We start from the raw sequence: 19,427 nt of genomic DNA on the forward strand, positions 1-19,427 counted from the left end.
AGTCATGACAGCAAATTCTCTATCAATCTTGGCAACTTGGAAATGTGTGGACTTCAACTCCCAGAATTCCCCAACCAAACATGGATGGAAACTCTCTGATGTGGGAGGAAGCTGCACTTGCTAGAAGGGGCTATCCCACAATTTAAGTTTGGGAAATCATTTGGCTAGCAACTTTCAGGGAACCTTCTAATTTTTGCATTTTCCAAGCTTTTAGGCAACCTGAAACGCTATCCTCTTTTTACGTTTGCACAACCTTAAAAGGTTGCAATCCAATCCAATCCAAGAAGGCACTGAACACATTTGTCTTTTTTATTTAAATTTCTTACCCACTTTTTGATACAAACAATCCAAAAGGCAAAGTAAATATCAAAGTGCACAGGAGAGTTAAAATAACATAAAATTACAATTAAGGTGCAAACTATGCAGATCAGGCAAAATTATGCATGTTAGACGACATGCACATAAAGCTGCATACAAACTTTAATATTTAAAAAAAATTCAAACGTAAGGCAGAAAGTGAATATAGCGGAATTCAAACTCAAAGAGCTGACAGAAACCACAACAATTTCATCCCTTTCTTTCCTAGTTCTGAGTAGACACTTTAACATGAATAAAGTATTATGAAAATACTTACTGCTTTCCTTGCATTCCAGGAGAAATAAAATAATTTAAACATGGCTGAAGTTAAGATTTGTGTGGGGGGGGTGGGGTGGGGATTTAAGGGAGGAATCAAGTTGTTGGGATAAGAAAGGAATATTTCTGGATAGTCCTTAAAACACTCTCATCAAGGACTTGCTCCAAAGTTTAGTTATATAACAGGGATGTACACAAGGTGTGGTTAAAAAAATCAAAATCAAAATGGTGGCCACACAGTGTTGCAAATACATGAAGTGGATTTGCAACTGTGCCCCCCCATGCTTATCTTTTTAAACCACATGCTGCAGACACCACTGTATTCTAGATTGTTGTTTCTCAATCTTGGCTACTTGAAGAGGTACAGACTTCAACTCCCAGAATTCCTCAGTCAGCATGTTGACATCCATGCCTCTTCAAGTGGTCAAGGTTGAGAACCATTGTTCTAGATAATGTTAACATCCTTATCCCCAAATGATATGCTAGATATGGCATCAGACAGCGCCAAGAAGGCCGCTGATATGAAAAAGCAAAGCATTGGTTGTTTTCACATTGTGCCCGGTAACGTCCACTTGTGCTTCTTAAACCTGAAGGATGACAATAATGGCGAGCAACAGGAAGGTTAGGCCAATGTGGAGATGGTGACCACAGTCAGGTACCAACAATTGTTGCTGCTGCAAATGGACAATAACCTCCTTCTGGCGGTTGCTGTAAGAAAGACAAACTGAAAGTCAACCAGCAAGCCTGCGGAGAACAGTTTGGGCTGGCTAAATGAAGGGATTCAGGAGGGGGGTGTGTGTGTGCCAAAAAAGTCAAGATGGCAGCCATATTATCGAAGCTCCACAGAATGTGCGGAAAAGGGGTGGAGCTTCTTTGACATCACCCCCAAATGCTCCTGAAAAGCTAACCTGATTTTAAAAATTAGTCCTTCCTTAGCTTTATTATTGTGTTGATCCTGATATTGATTAGGTATTTGTAAATTATCCAAAGTTGCTCTAGATAGTGAGATGTGTGGCATATAAATTTAATAGATAATAATAAATACATTTCTCTCAGAGCCATTTGCCAGTTCAGTAATTCATGAATTAATTAGTAAATTTATTTATTTGCCATCTGTCTCATCTTAACTGCAGAACATAACTTGGAGGGTACAATGCTGATTAAATCTTAGATCTGATCTTTGCATTCACAATAGAGTCCTACCCCACCCCAATGGCCATATTATCAATAAATGATCGGTAGTCCTGTATTTATGATCACAATGGAGCCCAAATTTTCTATTGGTGTAGTGGTTAAAAGGCACCAGAGTAGAAACTAGGAGGCTGTGAGTTTTGCCCCATTTTATGATCTTTTTCCCCACAGTTGTTAAGTGAATCACTGCAGTTGTTAAGTTAGTAGCACAGTTGTTAAAATTAAACTGGCTTCCCCGTTGACTTTGCTTGTCAGAAGTTCGCAACTGTCATAAATATGAGTCAGTTGCCAAGTGTCCAAATTCTGATCATGTGGCTGGCTGTGGGGATGCCACTGTAACTCTGAACAGTCACTAAACCAGACATGTCAAACACAAGGCCCGGGGCCCAGATTCGGCCCGCAAAGTGGTTTCATGTGGCCCGTGAAGCCATCCTGGAAACAGTGAGGGAACGGCCCCCACTGCCTTGGCCCTGGCCCAGAGACCCTCCTTCTGCCAGAGACCCTCAGATCTGTCCCACTCCTGCCCAGGCCCCCATAGGCACCCTTGATGCGAACGATGTAGAGCTGGCCACGCCCACCCAATAGGCCATACGCACTCTAGCCACGCCCACCCAGTAGGCCACACCCACCCAGGCCACACCCACCCGGCCCCCTGAGGGCAACCGCAATGCTGATGCGGCCCTCAAAGAAATTGAGTTTGACACCCCTGCACTAAACGAATGTTGCAAAATTTACTTACATTAAATCCTGAAGCCTCTGAGTCCAATTTCTCAAGAGCTCAAGTTCATCTGCCAGACACAGGAAAAAAAGAGCTGCTATAAAGCTACTATATACTATTATAAAGATCTACTATAAAAAAATTGCTACAACCTCCAAAGCAATTTAAAAAAATATTACATTTCAACAAATATAAAGAAACAGAATAAAGGGAATTACAGAAAGAAAAGATCAGAAAAACATCAAAATTAGGCGTACGGAAGAGGAAAAATGGTCAGGAAAAAAAAACTTCCAACTTTCTTCAGGACAGATACAAATATAAAACGGTATTTCTATAATCATAGACAGTTCTAATCGTCAAGTCCCTAAATGCCAGTCGAGAGTCATCTTGGATAGTGAGATGAGTGGTGTAGAAATTTAACAAATAAATAAAAAGTTTCATTTCTTTTCTTTGAAGCAACAAGTCGAAAAATGGTTTTCCAGGCAGAAAAAAAGCTAGGTAAGAAGCCCCAAAGCAACTGACCAAATATCCATGTTTTTCTGCTATTATCCCAGAAAATATTCAATCAAATTGAGCCTTGGTGGAGCAGTGGGCTAATGCCTCCTTAAGTAACACCAGCTGCCTGCAATTAGTGCAGGTTCGAGTCCCGCCAGGCTCAAGGTTGACTCAGCCTTCCATCCTTCCGAGGTAGGTAAAATGAGGACCCAGATTGTTGGGGGCAATTAAGCTGACTTTGTAATAATGCCGCTTGGGGTGTGTGTGAAAGCCCTAACAAGCAGGCATATACATAGAATGAAGGCTACTGCTAAGCACATTGATTTGTGCTTTAGATTGTAAGCTGCCCTGAGTCTTCGGAGAAGGGCGGGATATAAATGGGATGATAAAAAAAAAATTGGTCACCACGATGTAAAAAAGATGTTGATACTCTAGAACAGGGGTGTCAAACTGCTGGCCCACAGGCCGGATGCATCATGCGGAAGCCGTGCCCACATCATTGCCAGCAATGTCAAAACTGTCCCGATACGTTGCGCCACGTCACGTGATGTCGCGAGTTTGACATGTCTGTTCTAGAAAGAGTACAGAGAAGAGCAACAAAGATGATTAGGGGACCGGTGGCTAAAACATATAAGGAACGGTTGCTGGAATTGCGTATGTCTAGTCCAGGGGTCGGCAACCTTAAACACTTAGAGCCACTTGGACCTGTTTCCCAGAGAAAAGACTGGGAGCCGCAAAACCCGTGCGCAAGGTGAGGAGCTTAATTCAAGAGTTTAATTAAAAAGAAATAGAGGCTGCTGTGCATGAGCTCGCTCTCTCTCATCTTCTGCTCACCTGGCAAGCTGGCTTCATGCTGTTCTCTGACAAGCTGTCACACTTTCTTATTGGGCTGGCTCTCCTGCCCTTGGTCTGCCAGTCCTCTTCCCCCACTCATTGTGAGTTTGAGTGAGTGTGTGTGTGTGTGTGTGTGTGTGAGAGAGAGAGAGAGAGAGAGAGAGAGAGCGTTACTGCTTTCTGCTGAGAGCGCTACTGCTTTCTGCTGAGATGCAGCAAAGGCAGGAGCTCCACCCAATAAGCTTGTCAGCTTGTCGGAGAACAGCGTGAGTCCACTCTTTTTTTTTACACACACACACACACACACACACACACACACAGAGAGAGAGAGAGAGAGCGCTAGAGAGAGAGAGAGCTACTGCTTTCTGCTGAGATGCAGCAAAGGCAGGAGCCTCACCCAATAAGCTTGTCGGAGAACTGCGTGAGGCCACTTTTTACACACACACACACACACACACACAGAGAGAGAGAGAAAGAGAGAGAGAGAGAGCGCTACTGCTTTCTGCTGAGATGCCGCAAAGGCAGGAGCCCCACCCAATAAGCTTGTCAGCTTGTCGGAGAACATCGTGAGGCCACTTTTTTTTTTTACACACACACACACACACAGAGAGAAAGAGAGAGAGAGAGAGAGAAAGGGAAGTGCAAGTGCCTCTTTCTGTCTCTCTGTGCAAATGGCGGATGACTGGGAGCCGCAAGAAGGCTGAAAGAGCCGCATGCGGTTCCACAGCCCCGGGTTGCCTACCCATGGTCTATTCTAATGAAGAGAATGACAAGGGGTGTGAAAGGAATAGATTATTAATCAGAAATTTCTAATGAGTCTAAAGTTCTGTAGGAGAATCCACCTGGAAGTCATAACCTCAGACAAGTTAACTCTACGCAAACAAAGTAGAAGGTGCTGGCTAAATGAAACCCCAAGAGAGGAAATGTAAAAATAAATATAGGAGCCAAGCTTTGCTAACAGAAAACTAGATTGTGGTAGATAAGACTGTAGGACGTGCACAAAGGACTTACTGGGGAAGTGGGGAGAAATGGTTTAGGCGCCTCGGATTAGTTTATCGGGTAGTTGGAAAGGGGTGTCGAAAGCGATAAGGGAGGGGGAATCTGCTTCAGGGGCAGGGTATAAAAGTGTGTTTTACATCTCTTTAAGGTGTGGCTTGAAGTCTCCTGTGTGAGCTTAAGTCCACCAAGCCTTTGCAAACGCTTCTTTCCAAATAAAGCTTTGTTCTTGGAATTCCAAATGAGTTCGTTTGTTTTGAGATATTGAACCATGTTCCAAACAGGTGACATGATAACTGTTCCAATATCTCAGTGGATGCCACAAAGAAGAGGCAGTCAAGCTATTCTCCAAAGCACCTGAAGGCAGGACAAGAAGCAACGGATGGAATCTAATCAAGGAGAGAAGCAACCTAGGACTAAGGAGAAACTTCCTGACAGCTAGAACAATTAACCAGTGGAACAACCTGCCTCCAGAAGCTGTGAATGCTCCAACACTGGAAGTTTTTAAGAAGAGACTGGACAGCCATTTGTCTGAAATGGTATAGGGTTTCCTGCCTGACCAGAGAGTTATACTACTAGATGTCCTAAAGGTCCCTTCCAACATCATCATCATCATTATTATTATTAATCTCTCTACCCCTCCCCATCTTCTAATGCTTGTCTTAGCAAATGCATGCATCACCCTGAAAGAGACATTATGTGAGAAGAATGGAAACCCCTATTTTCACCTGCTATCTGCACTTACAGTGAGCAAATATAATCAACATTTCAACTTTTTTAAAAAAAAATGATTGCCCCCATTAACTGGAGCATATTCGGGCCGTTTGTGGAGGCCGGTGGTTGGCTGCGGCGTTTTTCGGGCTTTTGGCCCCCCTCGCCGGCGGTGGTGTTTCCATCTTGCCCCAGGCCGCATCAGGCTGCTTTTAGTGACGTTGTCGTCCTCGGGCCGTTTTGGCGGCGGAGAGGGCGACTGTGAGTTATCCCAGCGGCGATGATGTTTTCTGTGCTGCCTCGGACCGCTTGTGTCGGCAACGGCGTCTTTGGACCGTTTCAATGGAGCAATGGCGACAGGTGGTCCTTACACCGCTTTTGGACCGTTTTAGCGGCGGTGATGACGCTTTCAGACCACCTTTTTTATCTTGACCCGCCTACCCTTCTACCTTGAATATATACATCTATTAACTCTCTGCCTACCTCCCCCTCTCCCCTTTGGATTTGGTCGGTCCTGGGTACCAGCCACGGTGGGAGAGTGGCTGACTTTTACATCTGCAGCCCCATAGAGGTGGGAGCTCTATGGGGCATGCCTACCCAGAGTATATCTTTGACCACCCCCAGGAACAGAGTGACAACCTGCTGTGAGAGGGCGGGGGTGGCCTGTTTACTGGGGCACCCAACTGAGTGGCAGTGCAGTTGGGTGTGGATCCAGATATTTTTTCCGGCCTTCGACCCTCCTATGGACATGATCACCTTTGGGACTGCCTAACCTGGACTAGCTGGACCAACATGCGACAATACACTAGCACGGACTTGCTCGCCCTCAGGGGTGCCCCCCTCGCCTGGGTGCGACCCGCCTTTTTAAATCCTCCTAACCTCAATGAAGGGCCCGAGTTTTGGGACCCTGAGAGATGGCTGGGCAGGGGCAGGGGCCGTCAACACAAATTTAATAAGAGGCCCCTGATTACTTTTTTATCAAAATTTTTTATGGGGTTGGGGAGAGGGGTGGGAGATGGGGGTTGTCTGGCTATGGGGGGTGGCCAACCAACCATAGCTCAGGCCAGACTTGGGTCTGACCGCGCGGGGGGAGAACGGGGTGTCGTTGTCTCCGGGGCTCATGAGCGGGTCGTGGGATTACCAATTCCCACGACGGGGAATGGCAGCAGGCGGAAAGACAGGGGGCCATATCGTTACCGGGAGGGCCGTCTCCGCTATCTGCAAGCGGTGAGGCGCTCCGACCCTCTGCTTCTTTCCTGAGGTTCCGGGAGCGAGGATGTGCAGCCTCCTGAGCTCCGGCTGGTGTACCTGAATGCCAGGTCCGTGGTTAACAAAGCTCCCCTTGTTAGGGATTTAGTTGAGGGTGAGCATGCGGACCTGGCTTGCATCACAGAGACTTGGTTGGGCCCAGAGGGTGGGGTCCCTTTGGTTGACCTTTGCCCACCAGGCTTCCGGGTGCTACACCAGCCTCGAGCTCAAGGTAGGGGTGGGGGTGTGGCGGTGATTATTAGGGAGACCTTATGTCCGCGGGAGACCACCGTTCCTCAGATAGTCGGGTGTGAGTCTCTCTTTGTGAGATTTGGTTCTGGGGCGCAGTTGGGCTTGCTGCTCGTGTACATTTCGCCTAGTTGCGCAGCGGCAGCCCTGCCCGAGCTGCTCGATATCCTCTCGGGGTTGGTGGTTGAGTTCCCCAAACTCATAGTTTTGGGAGACTTCAATCTACCATCCCTGGGAGGCTCATCTGAGCTAGCTCGGGAGTTCATGGCTTCCATGACGGCCATGGACCTGACGCAGGTAATTTCTGAACCAACTCATGAGGGAGGCCACACCCTTGACCTGATTTTTTTATCTGGACGGTGGTTGGATGATCTTGGTGGGGGCTTTCCATTTATTATGCCCCTGTCATGGACCGATCATCACCTCCTGCGGCTGGTCTTCCATTTTGCCACCCCCCGCCGTGGGGGTACGGAGCCAATTAGATGGTACCGCCCCAGATGCCTAATGGATCCTGATAGATTCCAAGCGGCGCTGGGGTCCCCACCTGCCTCCATTGCTCACAACTCGGCAGATGCCTTAGTGGAAGCCTGGGAAAGGGCAGCCACTGAGGCACTTGACCGGGTTGTACCCTTGCGGCCCCTGACCCGGTGCAGATCCCAGCGAGCTCCATGGTTCTCCGCGGAGCTCCGGGAGATGAAGCGTCGGAAACGGGGCCTAGAGAGCTGCTGGAGGTCCAGCCGATCTGAATCCGACCGGTTGCGGTTAAGAACCTATATTAGGTCTTATCTCGCAGCGATGAGGGTGGCGAGGTGTAATTACTTCTCTACCCTCATCGCGTCCGCAGATAATCGCCCGGCCGCCTTGTTTAGGGTGACTCGCTCCCTTCTTAATCAGGAGGTGAGGGAGGATCCCTTGCAGGGTCGTGCCGAGGAATTTAGTCAACATCTGTCGGATAAAATCGCTCGGATTCGGACCGGTTTGGACTCCAGCTGGGCAGAGTCTGGCGATCAGGACACAGGCGGTCCTGTCAATGTTATCTGGGAGGAGTTTGATTCTGTGACCCCTGATGAAGTGGACAGGATTATGGGGAAGCTGAGTTCCACCACATGTTTATTGGATCCGTGCCCTTCTTGGCTGGTTTATGCAGCTAGGGAGAGGACACGAGGCTGGCTCCAGGCGGTTATATCTGCTTCTTTGAGTGAGGGTTATTTCCCCACCGTCTTGAAGGAGGCGGTGGTGAGACCTCTCCTCAAGAAGCCTGCCTTGGACCCAGCTGTATTGAACAACTTTCGTCCAGTCTCCAACCTTCGCCTTCTTGCGAAGGTTGTTGAGAGTGTGGTGGCGCATCAGCTCCCTCTGGTCCTGGATGAAGCGGATTATCTGGACCCTTACCAATCGGGTTTCAGGCCCGGGCACAGCACGGAGACGGCATTGGTCGCTCTGGTGAATGATCTCTGGAGGGCTCGGGATAGGGGATATTCCTCTGTCCTAGTCCTATTAGACCTCTCGGCGGCTTTCGATACCATCGACCATGGTATCCTGCTGCGGCGTCTCAGGGGATTGGGAGTGGGAGGCACAGTTTTTCAGTGGTTCTCCTCCTATCTCCTGGGACGCTCGCAGTCGGTGTTGGCAGGGGGGCAGAGGTCGACCCCTAGGACTCTCGCTTGTGGAGTTCCTCAGGGATCGGTCCTCTCGCCTCTCCTGTTCAACATCTATATGAAACCGCTGGGTGAGATCATTCGTGGTTTTGGAGTTGGGTATCATCAATATGCCGATGATACCCAACTTTTTATTTCAACCCCAAACCACCCCAGTGATGCCCTCGCTGTGATGTCCCGTTGCCTGGAGGCGGTTCGGGTCTGGATGGGGAGGAACAGACTTCAACTCAACCCTGACAAGACTGAGTGGCTGTACATTCCGGCATCCCGGGACATTCAAAATGTTCCATCTCTTTCTATGGGGGGTGAGCTCTTACCCCCTGTGGATGGGGCTCGCAACTTGGGAGTCCTCCTAGATTCACGACTCACTTTGGATGATCATATAGTGGCCGTGACTAAGGGGGCTTTTGCCCAGGTTCGCCTGGTGCGCCAGTTGCGGCCCTATCTGGACCGGGAGGCCTTATGTACGGTCACTCATGCGCTCGTGACCTCTCGCCTAGACTACTGTAATGCTCTCTACATGGGGCTTCCCTTGAAGACTACTCGGAGGCTCCAACTGGTACAGAATGCAGCCGCGAGAGTTGTCTTGGGAGTTTCCCGGTACTCCCATGTTACACCTTTGCTCCGTGAGCTGCATTGGTTGCCAGTTGTCTTCCGGGTAAGGTTCAAGGTCTTGGTTATGATCTTTAAGTCCCTACATGGCATGGGTCCGCGATACCTCGAGGACCACCTGCTGCCGGCGTCAACTCCCCTCCGTCCTGTGCGTGCCCACAGAGAGGGCCTCCTCAGGGTGCCTCTGGTCAAGGAATGTCGACTGGTGGCCCCCAGGGGGAGGGCCTTCTCTGTGGGTGCTCCGGCATTATGGAACCAACTGCCGGTTGAGCTCCGGACGGCATCGGACCTCCGATCCTTCCGCCGTGGGTTGAAGACCCATTTATTTGAATTAGCGGGTCTGGCCTGATGGGGGTATATGGGTTTTTATAGGTTTTTATTATTTTATCATTCTTGTATTTTAACTGGGCATTGGTTTAATTTTCTTTTAATTTTTGTATTGTTATTTATATATGCCCTGTGAACCGCCCTGAGTCCCTTTGGGAGAAGGGCGGTATAGAAATCTCAATAAATTAAATTAAAATTAAATTTTGTTAGTATATGCATAAATGATTAAGCAATTAAAATTTGCAGCCTTGCAAAACTGAGTGAAGTGGAATTACAGTGTTTCAGTTCAAATGTCTGGATGGCACTCGGTTGGGCAATGCACCATAAGGAACAGGACCGCATTCCGAAGCTGAGATCTCATTCCTTTCTCATAGTACAAAATATCCTGGTAGAATAACCGTTGGAAGGGACCTTAGAGATCTTCTAGTCCAACCCCTTGCTCAAGCAGGAGAGGCTATATTATTACAGACAAATGGCTGTCCAATCTCTTCTTAAAAACCTCCATTCTTATTTAAAAAAGGAAAGATGCAGAACCTCTTTGGAATTCTTTCCAATAGCAGCTCTGCCCTGGGCCATCCAGACATTTGAACAGAAACACTGCAATTCCACTTAATTTTGCAAGGCTGCAAATTTTAATTGCTTAATCATTTATGCATACACTAAGAAGATGCTCCAGTTAATGGGGGCAATCGTTTTTTTTTTTTAAATTGAAATGTTGATTATATTTGCTCACTGCGAGAGGCGGGTTTAAGTCTTGAGTAGTCAGCAATATTCTATGATGGGATCTCCCAACTTCTCAACCTTAAAGACTTGTGGACTTCAACTCCCAGAATTCTCCAGTCAGCCATGGTGCTGAGGAATTCTGGGAATTGAAGTCCACAAGTGTTAAAGTTGACAAGTTTGGAGAACCCTGTTCTAAGCAACCATTCCCTTCTACTTTCATAGAGATACATTGAGGTATTCCCCCCCACAGCACCTGGCTGGATCCAGACCTATTTTCCAACTCAATTTTTCTTCTGCCAGTTTCTCCCTCCTTGCCAAATTTGGTTCCATTCTGCCCCGTTTTGCAGAGCAACCATTTGAAGTTATGACTGACCCCAAAAAAGAAACTTATGACTCAGATTCAAAGTTCTGACAGCCAACCCCATCCCCCTGCAGTCATGTGATCACATTTGGACACTTAGCAACCAGCCCATATTTATGGCCATTTACAGCATCCTGCAGTCATGTGACTGTAACTTAAAGACCTTTTTTTGCTGGAAACTGTTTATTTCTATAAAGGTAAAGGTAAAGGTTCCCCCGCACATGTGTGCTAGTCGTTTCCGACTCTAGGGGCCGGTGCCCATCTCCGTTTCAAAGCCGAAGAGCCAGCGTTTGTCCGAAGACGTCTCTGTGGTCATGTGGCCGGCATGACTAGACGCCAAAGGCGCACGGAATGCTGTTACCTTCCCACCGTAGTGGTCCCTATTTTACTACTTGCATTTTTACGTCCTTTCGAACTGCTAGGTTGGCAGAAGCTGGGACGAGTAACAGGCACTCACTCTGTTACGCGGCACTCGGGATTCGACCCGCCAAACTGCCGACCATCTGATCGACAAGCTCAGCATCCTAACCCACTGAGCCACCGCGTGCCTTGTTTATTTCTAGTTTCCAGTAAAAAAAAACACAACCCATCCATTATGAACAATGGATTTGCTTAACGACTGTGGCATTTAATGCTAGTAGTGTCCATTTCATGAATACTACAAAAAATGTTGTAAAATTGGGTAGGTCACACGATGATCTGCTTAATGACCAGCACAACTTACAGCTATAATTCCAGACTCAATTACAGTCATAAGTTGAGGATAACCTATATATAATTTCATTCTACCATTGCATTGGGTTGGAAAGTATGAGAAGAACTCCCCCCCCAGCTCTTCTCACCTTCTAGAACTTTATTTTCTAATTCTTTCAGACGTACGCGGCCGTTTAGCTCAGCCACCTGGGAGCTCAGATTGGATGTATTTGCTTCTAGCATTCTCTGTAGCAGACAGGGGAGGAAAAAGAAATAAAACACACAATCCTTTCAGAGAACACCCTCCTTACGAGCAAACTTCAAAGACGGGCTATTGAGGAGGAAGTTTTATACATCTGTTTTGAAGGCAATTGTGTCTCACAGAGATTTTGTCTCAATTCTATAGGCAGGGCTGGATTTTGCCAGACAAAAATTATATACAAAAATTGAGTTTTATTAAACTTCAGTCCGTTACCAAAAAAAACAGCATCCCAAAATCAATATTAGTATATATAAAATATTTTTAAAACCAGTAGGAAGATTTTGGATCAATCTTTCTCAGATAGGATAGGACAGAATCTGGAAGGGACCTTGGAGGTCTTCTAGTCCAGCCCTCTGCTCAAGCAGGAGAACCTATACCATCTCAGACAAGTGACTGATTAGCCTCTTTTTAAAAATCTCCAGTGATGGAGCACCCGTGATTCCTGGGGCCAAGCTGTTCCACTGGTTAATTGTCCTCACTGTCATGAAATTTCATAATGTTGTTGTGAGGAAAACAGGAGGCAGAAATACTAGGTTAAATTTAGTCCCTTGAGTGATATATAAAAGGGCAATATAAAATATAGTAATAAAATAATTCTTGAAGTGTCCTTAAAATGATTAAAACTAGATTTGTTCTGTGGCCGTTATAAGAATTTAATCTGCTCTCCGTGCCTTCTTTTGCCTCTTTCCAATATTTTCTCTTCTTCCTTTCCAACAAGACTCAATGATACATGTTCCCCTGCCTATACAAATAGACCTCTCTGGGGTTAAGTGTTTTCCTTTAATACAGTAGCAACAATTTTCCCCACTTTCTTCATTCTTTGGGGTGGGGGATAAGCAACTCATTGACACTTCTTTGCCCATTGGGCAACATAGCCTTTACCTCAGATACTGAATGAGACTGATGTCCCAGGAATACTGGAGCTTTGTAGCCCACCCAATTAGGTTACACCAGTTGTAGAGATCTTTGTAAAGTTTAATTCTGCATATTTGAGAACAGACTCCAAAACAAGCATAGTGCCCCCCCACTTTTAAAGTGTGTTCCTTTTAAATAGTTCTTATAAAGCACATCCCCTCTCAGGATGGGTTTTAGGGAAACAAGATTAAAAGGAAACAGAGTAATAAATTATTAGGTCTTTGATCACAGTCAAGTTAGATGTTTTACTGCCTCTCTGCAAAAGTTAACAGGAACCTGCAATTAACTTGTTCTCAGTTTATCTTCTTCCTACCAAAATTGTCTGTTGGTTTCTAATTCTAAGAGACCAAGTTCGGTTAGGTGGTTAAGGCAACCAGGAGACTGAGTTTTAACCAGCTGGGTAACTTTGGGCCAATCATCTAGGAGACTGTGAGTTCTAGTCCTGACTTAGCTATAGAAGCCAATTGGGTGACCTTGATCACTCTCTCTTAGCCCAACCGACCCCACAGATTTGTTGTAAAGGAAAATTTGGGGGGGGGGGGAAGAAGTATTGGCCAACTTGAATTGTGCATTGAAAAATAAAGATGGGATATAAATATCTTGTTCAGTGGAAGACAGAATCATCACAATCGTCTCTATATCTTCAAAAGACAGCCACATATGGAGCTGTAAGTTTCCTCCCATTTCCTCCCTATATGCAGGTACTCCTCTTGCCCAGGGCTCTCTGAAGAACCATCCACCAATGGAAATTACACCGCATTACACTATTTTAACTCACCTCCCTTGCCAGTCTTCTCAAGACGAAACATTTCCATTGCATTTTTCTTCGTAGAAATTATGTATTCCATTACGCATCACCTCTTTGGACCGCTAAACTACAAGGACCTCTCCTGCCTTTGTGTCCCCCCACCCCAATTTGCTTACCCGAGTTACCAGAATCAAAGCTAGGGAAAACATTCTTCCTGAAGTATAAGTAGGCTATTTCATCAAGATAACAAAATGTTGTCACAGTTTTTCTGTTTTGTGTTGGTGCCATAATCCCTGTCCAAATTTCAAACAATTCTTTCAAGAGTTTTGAATTGTTTTGATTTAGATGGTTGGATATTGGCTTTAGGGATTTGATACAGGCAAAGTATATGAAACCTCAGTTTTAAAATGTTTTTAGGATTATAAGATCATAGGGAAAAAACGTTTTGGACTTTGCTCTTTGTTTTGTTTGTGTCTACGAAAATGTCTTCAAACATAATTGGAGTTTGGGATTTGAAAGTTCAAAGTTTGATGGTATTGCAAGTAATAGATAACTAACATCCCTCTTAGTAATTGGGTGATACCTTAGTGATACCTTGTGGTTGGAAGGAACACACGTCATTCATTCCTCTGCCCTCCCCCAACCCTGGAGTTTTTCTGGGAAATAGAAACTAAATGAAACAATTTCTGGAGATGCTGCTCTGCCTCCCTCTAGTGTTTGACACAGTACCACAAAATCTGTCCAAAGCAATGATTCAGTTCAAGGATTCAGCATCTTTACTGTCCAAACTGACTGCTGTAGCCATGCAGCTAATGTAGGAAATAGTGTCACTGTTTCCACAATTTCCAATTTTTTAAATGATTTGGAAACATTTCCAGTGGCAAAATAATTATTCATGGCTAGATGGCACCTGATCAAAGATGCATTTCAATGCTTCCCATCTCATTTCAAAAGCAAATAGCAAGCAAACCCACATTCTAACTTTCACACAAAATCCTTATCAAACAAAAAAAAAACCTAGATTGCTTTGCCCTCTTTTACGAAAGTTTCTCTCCCGCCCGGTGACTTCACCAGAGCTTACTTATTGAGTAAACGTGTAAAGTAAGACTTAAGACTGGAAAACGAAACGTTCCGACGTCGAGGATAGTGGCGACAGCTACATTCGGACGTGCAACCCCAGCAGGAGTTTTGGGGAAAGAAGCCGAAACCTGGCCTATGGTGCAAAGCAGGGGGTCTTCAAACTTGGCCCTTTTATGACTTGTGGACTTCAACTCCCAGAATTCCTCAGCCAGGCATGTTGGCTGAGGAATTCTGGGAGTTGAAGTCCACAAGTCACAAAAGGGCCAAGTTTGAAGACCCTTGGTGCAAAGAGTAGGCATAAGGGGAGTGCAATTCGCTTCATTAAATGGAGCCTCCCTTTGGGCTGCAGATGCCCGGGATCCGCTCCCTTCGCCGACTCCCACCCCACCCGTCAATCACAATCCTCCCTACCGTGTGATTTCGACAAGATTCCCAGCGCTTTGCGGCCACCTGGATGGTTCGGTTCGCTCTCTCCAAGGGGGACAACGCGTCTCCATCCGGCCAGTCCTCCCCTTCTCGTTGAATTATTAAGTGCGCGAGTCCGGCCGCTAAAATGAGGATGATCGCAAACTGGGCTGTGGAAAGAGCGGCCCACGCCTTCCAATTATCCCAGCGGAATCGGGGCTGGTTTCCTTCTCCTCCTTGCACGGCCATGGCTGGCGGGGGTGGCCGATCCCCTGCGGTCCCTTTCGCCAGCGGCGGGACTGGCACGGAGCCCTTCAGCCAACAGAGGAGGGGGAAAAAAAATTACAGATTAAAAAGCACCAGCTTTGGGAGGGCTTCTGAACAGAAGACCTTGACGGTAGGGAACCGAGGGCATCCGTCGTGAAGCTATTCCGCCTTTTCATCCCGGCTGAGAAGAGGCTGACACTGTATAAAGCAGGGGTCTTCAAACTCGGCCCTTTTATGACTCATGGACTTCAACTCCCAGAATTCCTCAGCCAGCGTACCTGGCTGAGGAATTCTGGGAGTTGAAGTCCATGAGTCATAAAAGGGCCGAGTTTAAAGACCCCTGGTATAAAGCATGTTACACCTTGACCCCAAGAAACAGCCCCCCCCGCCCTGCAAATTGCTAAGTTTGGGGCAAGGCGGTAGAATCAGGACAAAACACACACACATACACAAATCCAAGAAGGGTCACTGAAAATCCTGGTTTGGGGGTACAAGCAGCAACAGGACCCGACCCGCTAAAGCAGCTCTCCGCCTCCGAGATCTTTCGCAAAGGCTTCCCGGGGCGCGCCTGTAGAAGTGGACCTTGACTTCCGTTCTCTTCCCAGAACCTCGGGTCTCCGTCCCCCCCTGCAACTTCTCCTACTCCTCGGCGGAGCCTCCGCCAAGCCGCAACAACAACAACAACAACAAAAAACCCAACCAGCGTAGCGGACAGGCGCTCCTGGAGATTTAAGCGCAAAGAGCCCGCAGCTGCAACTACTCGCAGCCCTCCCGCCACCTGAGCCAGAGAGAGAGAGAGAGATGGATTGGAGCCGCCGCAATCACTTCTGGGAAATGGAGTTCTGCCGAAGGTTTGGTCAAGGGTCCGCCTCCCGCGACCACCGGCTCCAGAGAGAGGCGCCGCTACGTCCCTTCCGCGGCTCCTATTGGTCTGCGCAGATGTTCTTCAGTTGCCAAGCGGGCTTGCCTTTTTTTGCTGCCGAGGTCTGGCTAGAGCGGGACTTTCGTTATCCAAAACGGCTTATCAGAAAGTCGCTGTTTTGATAGGTTAATGGGTTGTGTCTCAGTACTTAAAGAAAAACCACTTTTAGACAATCGGCGGTAATTTATCCAGGTGTGGGAAGCACTGGGCTATGCTGTAGGCTTGCCCTTGGCTCATTCCACTATTCCAGAATGGTGGGAACCGCAGGGCTAAATACATATTGTACAACAGAAGATGGTGATGTGGGCTTGGCTACTTTGTGGGTCTGGGAACTCACAGCCAACAAAAAACCCGTGTTTGTTCTTTCTCCCTTTTTAACTATCCCATTTCCCAGTTTCTATTCCCCCCAGTCTCTGTCTCCGTTCCTACATTTCAAATGTAGTGACAAAACTATGGCTTACTGTATAAAACACCATTGGATTCACACAGGGTAAAGGTAAAGGTTCCCCCGCACATGCGTGCTAGTCGTTTCCGACTCTAGGGGCCGGTGCTCATCTCCGTTTCAAAGCCGAAGAGCCAGCGCTTGTCCGAGGACATCTCCGTGGTCATGTGGCCGGCGTGACTAGACGCCAAAGGCGCACGGAACGCTGTTACCTTCCCACCGTAGTGTTCCCTATTTTTCTATTTGCATTTTTACGTACTTTTGAACTGCTAGGTTGGCAGAAGCTGGGACGAGTAACAGGCGCTCACTCTGTTACATGGCACTCGGGATTTGACCCGCCAAACTGCCGACCTTCTGATTGACAAGCGCAGCCACCGCGTCGCACAGTGTAGGGCACCATAATAATGATTCATAATGGGAGAGTTGACTGGGCCGATGTGCTACTTCAGTTGGTACAAATCTAAGCAACCTCAACAAAATAGTGAATCTTTTAAAATAGTTTTAATTAAAAGTCTTACAAAGAACATAAAACCAACACATAACGAGTGCTAAGCACATTGGTTTGTGCTTAAAATTGTAAGCCACCCTGAGTCTTCGGAGAAGGGCGGGATATAAATGGGATTTTAAAAAAAAGGAGCAAAGAAAGAAAAAAAGCAGAAGTGTTAGAAAAAGGAGTAAAAGGGAAGAGCTCCCCAATTTTCTTTGCAGCAAATACACAATTACAATATTACTGTATCTCTTGCTCTATGATTCCAGAAAAAGCTATTTCTTGCAGTTTTCTTCTAATGAAAACCACAAATCATGTGCATTTTTCCCCCTATTTCATGAAAAAAGTCTATAAGGGGTATCTGGTCAGCCATAAATGTGGACACTTTTTATTTTGAAATGTAATAATAATCTCAAATTGCATTCTAATGACATACAGTACAAACTTGCTCTGAACCATCATTAACCAGCATTACATTCACTCCATGCCATATTTTACATCCAGCATGTGCAACCCTCATTTTCATGGCCCAAATATTCTTCAAAAGAACAAGATTTTAACAATTTCCTAAATGTCAGGAGCGAAGATACTATTCTTAGATGCAGGGTTAAGGGAGTTCTCACAGCAGGGAGGCTGTGCTGAAAATGCCTGCTGCCGGTTCCCTCCTTGTCATATTTTCTGGAGACAGAACATGTGCTCTGCAGATCTGTAGGGCCACCAGTTATCTGAATAGGCAAAGCACAACATGGATAATTGGAAAAAAGGACAAATGGGGGGAAAAAGGACACACTGTTTATTTACATTCACTGAAGAGAAAGGGATTACAAGAGAACAAACAGGCACACAGTAGGGAACACAAATGGGGGGGAAAGGACACACTGTTTATCTGAATTTACATTCACTGAAGAGAAAGGGATTACAAGAGAATAAACAGGCACACAGTATGGAACACACTGGGGAAAAACCTGCTAGCAGGAGCTGTTGGCCTAGGGCAGGGATAGGCAACCTCGGCTCTTTTATGACTCATGGACTTCAACTCCCAGAATTCCTGAGTCAGCTGACTCAGGAATTCTGGGAGTTGAAGTCCATGAGTCATAAAAGAGCCGAGGTTGCCTACCCCTGGCCTAGGGTGCTGGAGTGGGTTGGGAGACAAAGCCTTCAGCACGTAACTAATTAAACTCTTGTCATTTTCAGGTGATGCTTATTAACTTTACTCTGGGAAAGGAGTCTCAGATATTAAAATAGGGTTTCTCAACTTGGCTTTCATGGTACCCTAGGGTTCTGTGAGAGGTCACTTAATGGTTCCTTGAGAGATTTTGGTTTATTTTTAAAAAGCAGAGACCAAACAAAAACCCTCCAACCCTGGGATTCTCCACCAGAGAGTGCAAGAGTGTGCATGCACCCTGGGGGAGGGGCAGCAGGGACCACTCACATGCAAGCAGGGAGGTGAGCAAAGTCCAGGCTGAGGTATGAGAAGTAAGTGGAGCTGAGCTGTGGAGGGAGGGGCAACAGGTGGTAAGACAGCATGTGCAAGAGAGAGATGCCAATGCCACCAGAGGCTCCAAACCTGCATGCCAGCTTGGCATGCTTGCCTTTCTGCAGGTCCCTGGGAGGCTCCATCTTAGGGCAGGTGCAAGAGATCTGGGGCTGGGCTGGCCCTACCCCTCCTTACCCCACAGAGGCTGGGAGTAGGAAGGAGGCAGAGGAAAGGAAAGTTTCTTTATTTTTAGTTTAAGAACACTGTTAATGCATATATAGGACTACTATGAAGTGAATATAATATTTTGGTAACCTCTGGCCTATTATTGAGCCTGAATGTGCAGTGGTTCCCCAAAGCTTGAAAAAATGGTTCCTCCAGGCTCAAAAGATTGAGAACAGCTGCTCTTAAAACCAGACACTATTTGATTTTAAAGCTATGAATACCGGACAGACGATATGAAGAGAAAAAGGAGATGACCTGTCTTTTTTTTGATGAATGTTTGGTAACCCTGCCTAGGAGCTGGAGCAGCAACTGCCCAATAGCCAGGTTCCACAAGGAAGGGAGGCTATAAAAGTGATAATCTTTCCAGCTTAAAAAGTACATTGTCTTAAAATGTTGCTAGATGTTTTAGGGTTAATACTTGTTTACTGGATTCTGAGCTCGCTCTATTGGATTGTTTTGTAATTATTTCTTGCTGATTTTTTTTCTTTCATTCTACAGATTGGAAAAAGCAAATGAGAACAATGATCACAACAAACCAGTACCAGGAAACAAACCGTCAACAGCGTAGCTCCTGAAGTATTGGTATTGTATATGGCTATTCCAAGTAGTCCTGGTTTATTTATATATTACCGATATATCAATTTGTATCACTGCCTATCTCAACTATACCACTAAACACAACCCCAAACAATAAACAAAATATATTGAAAAAGCATGTAAAACATAAACCCCATATCAAATATATTAA

The 19,427-nt window shown here is 46.3% G+C and overlaps 1 protein-coding gene across 2 annotated transcripts; it reads right to left on the reverse strand.

The window, feature by feature from the left end:
- Window positions 1-306: 306 nt before the first annotated feature.
- Window positions 307-15,881, reverse strand: LOC310632744 (uncharacterized protein). Of its 2 annotated transcripts, none has more exons than XM_083350165.1 (5): window positions 15,639-15,881; window positions 14,866-15,171; window positions 11,599-11,695; window positions 2,564-2,612; window positions 307-1,341 (listed from the first exon to the last, which is right to left on the reverse strand). In XM_083350165.1, exons 2-5 carry the CDS (start codon window positions 15,106-15,108, stop codon window positions 1,215-1,217), a joined length of 516 nt encoding a protein of 171 aa, XP_083206291.1. In that variant the 5' UTR covers window positions 15,109-15,171; window positions 15,639-15,881; the 3' UTR covers window positions 307-1,214. The 2 variants fall into 2 exon arrangements, with proteins under 2 accessions (XP_083206291.1, XP_083206292.1); XM_083350166.1 differs by having other exon boundaries at window positions 15,576-15,869.
- Window positions 15,882-19,427: the final 3,546 nt, after the last annotated feature.

The sequence above is a fragment of the Vipera ursinii genome (genome assembly GCF_947247035.1).
Source record: "Vipera ursinii genome assembly, chromosome: 1".
NCBI classification, from domain to species: domain Eukaryota; kingdom Metazoa; phylum Chordata; class Lepidosauria; order Squamata; family Viperidae; genus Vipera; species Vipera ursinii.

Excerpts from the sequence above, each read along its gene's own strand:
- LOC310632744 (XM_083350165.1), bottom strand. The coding sequence starts at position 15,108 with ATGGCCGTGCAAGGAGGAGAAGGAAACCAGCCCCGATTCCGCTGGGAT. Across the intron at positions 11,696-14,865 it reads AATCTTGTCGAAATCACACG|AGAATGCTAGAAGCAAATAC; the intron begins GTAGGGAGGATT and ends TGTCTGCTACAG. Across the intron at positions 1,342-2,563 it reads CAGAGGCTTCAGGATTTAAT|CAACCGCCAGAAGGAGGTTA; the intron begins GTAAGTAAATTT and ends TCTTTCTTACAG.